This window comes from Helobdella robusta, assembly GCF_000326865.2.
Source record: "Helobdella robusta unplaced genomic scaffold HELROscaffold_608, whole genome shotgun sequence".
Classification (NCBI taxonomy): domain Eukaryota; kingdom Metazoa; phylum Annelida; class Clitellata; order Rhynchobdellida; family Glossiphoniidae; genus Helobdella; species Helobdella robusta.
The window spans coordinates 1-1,570 of NW_008705337.1; the positions used below are offsets into that span (position 1 = coordinate 1).

Sequence of the window (1,570 nt, forward strand, 5' to 3'; positions counted from 1 at the left end):
TGTATGTTTGTATGTTTGTGTGTGTGTATGTTTGTAAGTATGTTTGAATGTAATGCTATTCCACAGCACGAGTGAATTATAAGATTTGTGAGACATTACATGATTGGACACGGATCGGCTGTTTGTTAGATGATTGATCGAATGAATGAGTGAATGAATGAATGAATGAATGACTGGATGAATGACTGAATGGATGATTGTATGTATGAATGAATTATTGAATGAATTATTTAATGAATGAATAAATAAATTTTTAATTTTGGTTATTAATTATGCACCATTCACTCATCTTTACATTCATTCATTCATTCATTCATTCATTCATTCGTTCGTTCGTTCGTTCGTTCGTTCGTTCGTTCGTTAGTTCGTTCGTTCGTTCGTTCGTTCGTTCATTCATTCATTCGTTCATTCATTCATTCATTCATTCATTCATTCATTCATTCATTCATTCATTCATTCATTCATTCACTGGTCGCAACAGCAGCAGCAGCAAAAGCAGCAGCACCATCTGTCGTCACCTTTTTTCCTCGTGTGCTATCCATCCACGCGTCATGTTCTACATGTCTTTGTTACGAGATGATGATGGTGATGATGATGATGATGGTGATGAAGGTGATGATGATGATGGTTGTGATGATGGTAATGATGATGATGATGATGATGATGATGGTGGTTGTGATGATGGTTGTGATGATGGTGAATATGATGATGATGATGGTTGTAATGGTTTCCTATATGTATATGCATACATATATATATACCAGTAAACTCTATTAAACTCTATATAACTCTATATAATCATATATAACTCTATATAACTTCATAACTACACATTAAAATACACACCAAAATACACACCCAAACACACACTAAAACCCACCAAAACACACACCAAAACATACACCAAAACACAGACCTGTTTAGTGGAGGAGTCTATGAGTCTAACGAAGAGGTCTTGCTCCTGTCTTGTACCATTGCTGAACATCAACTGGAGTCGGTAGTGGATTCCATTGTTGGTCTTTTGGCCTTCGTTCTCCTGTGTATGTGCGTGTGCGTGTGTGCTTGCGTGTGTGTGTGTGTGTATTTGTGCTTGCTTGCGTGTGTGTGTGCGTGTGTGCGTATCAACGAAAGACGCGAGTGTGTGTTTTAACGTGCCGTCAATTGACAAATCTCTAGATCCGTCATTCAATCAATCATCCGATCTATCATTCAATCGATATATTACTAACACCATTAAACCAACAAATTAATCAATCAATCAACCAACCAACAAACCAATTAATTAATTAATCAATCAACTAACTCTTTCTTTCTCGATGAAATCAATGAATGCGGTTCTTTCAATTTCTACGGGCTGACCGTGCCGATCATACAAGGCCAGAACGAAATGAAAGAAATTGCTCTTCCGTAGGTTGCTAGGGGGCTGTTTTTCAAAGTGCGCTCTACCCAAGCCCACACTGAAACAAAAAGTTTTCAGTTTTTTGTTTGTTCGTTCGTTTGTTCGTTCGTTCGTTCGTTTGTTTGTTAGTTCGTTAATTTGTTCATTCATACGCACCACACAACGTACATA

At 37.3% G+C, this 1,570-nt stretch overlaps 1 protein-coding gene across 1 annotated transcript; it reads right to left on the reverse strand.

Annotated features, from left to right (window-relative positions):
- Positions 1 to 907: 907 nt before the first annotated feature.
- On the reverse strand, positions 908 to 1,456 carry HELRODRAFT_147258 (hypothetical protein; the record flags this gene model as incomplete). Its single annotated transcript, XM_009029629.1, has 2 exons — positions 908 to 1,036; positions 1,304 to 1,456. Coding segments are annotated over 2 exons (282 nt in total), but the record flags the coding sequence as incomplete, so codon positions are not given.
- Positions 1,457 to 1,570: the final 114 nt, after the last annotated feature.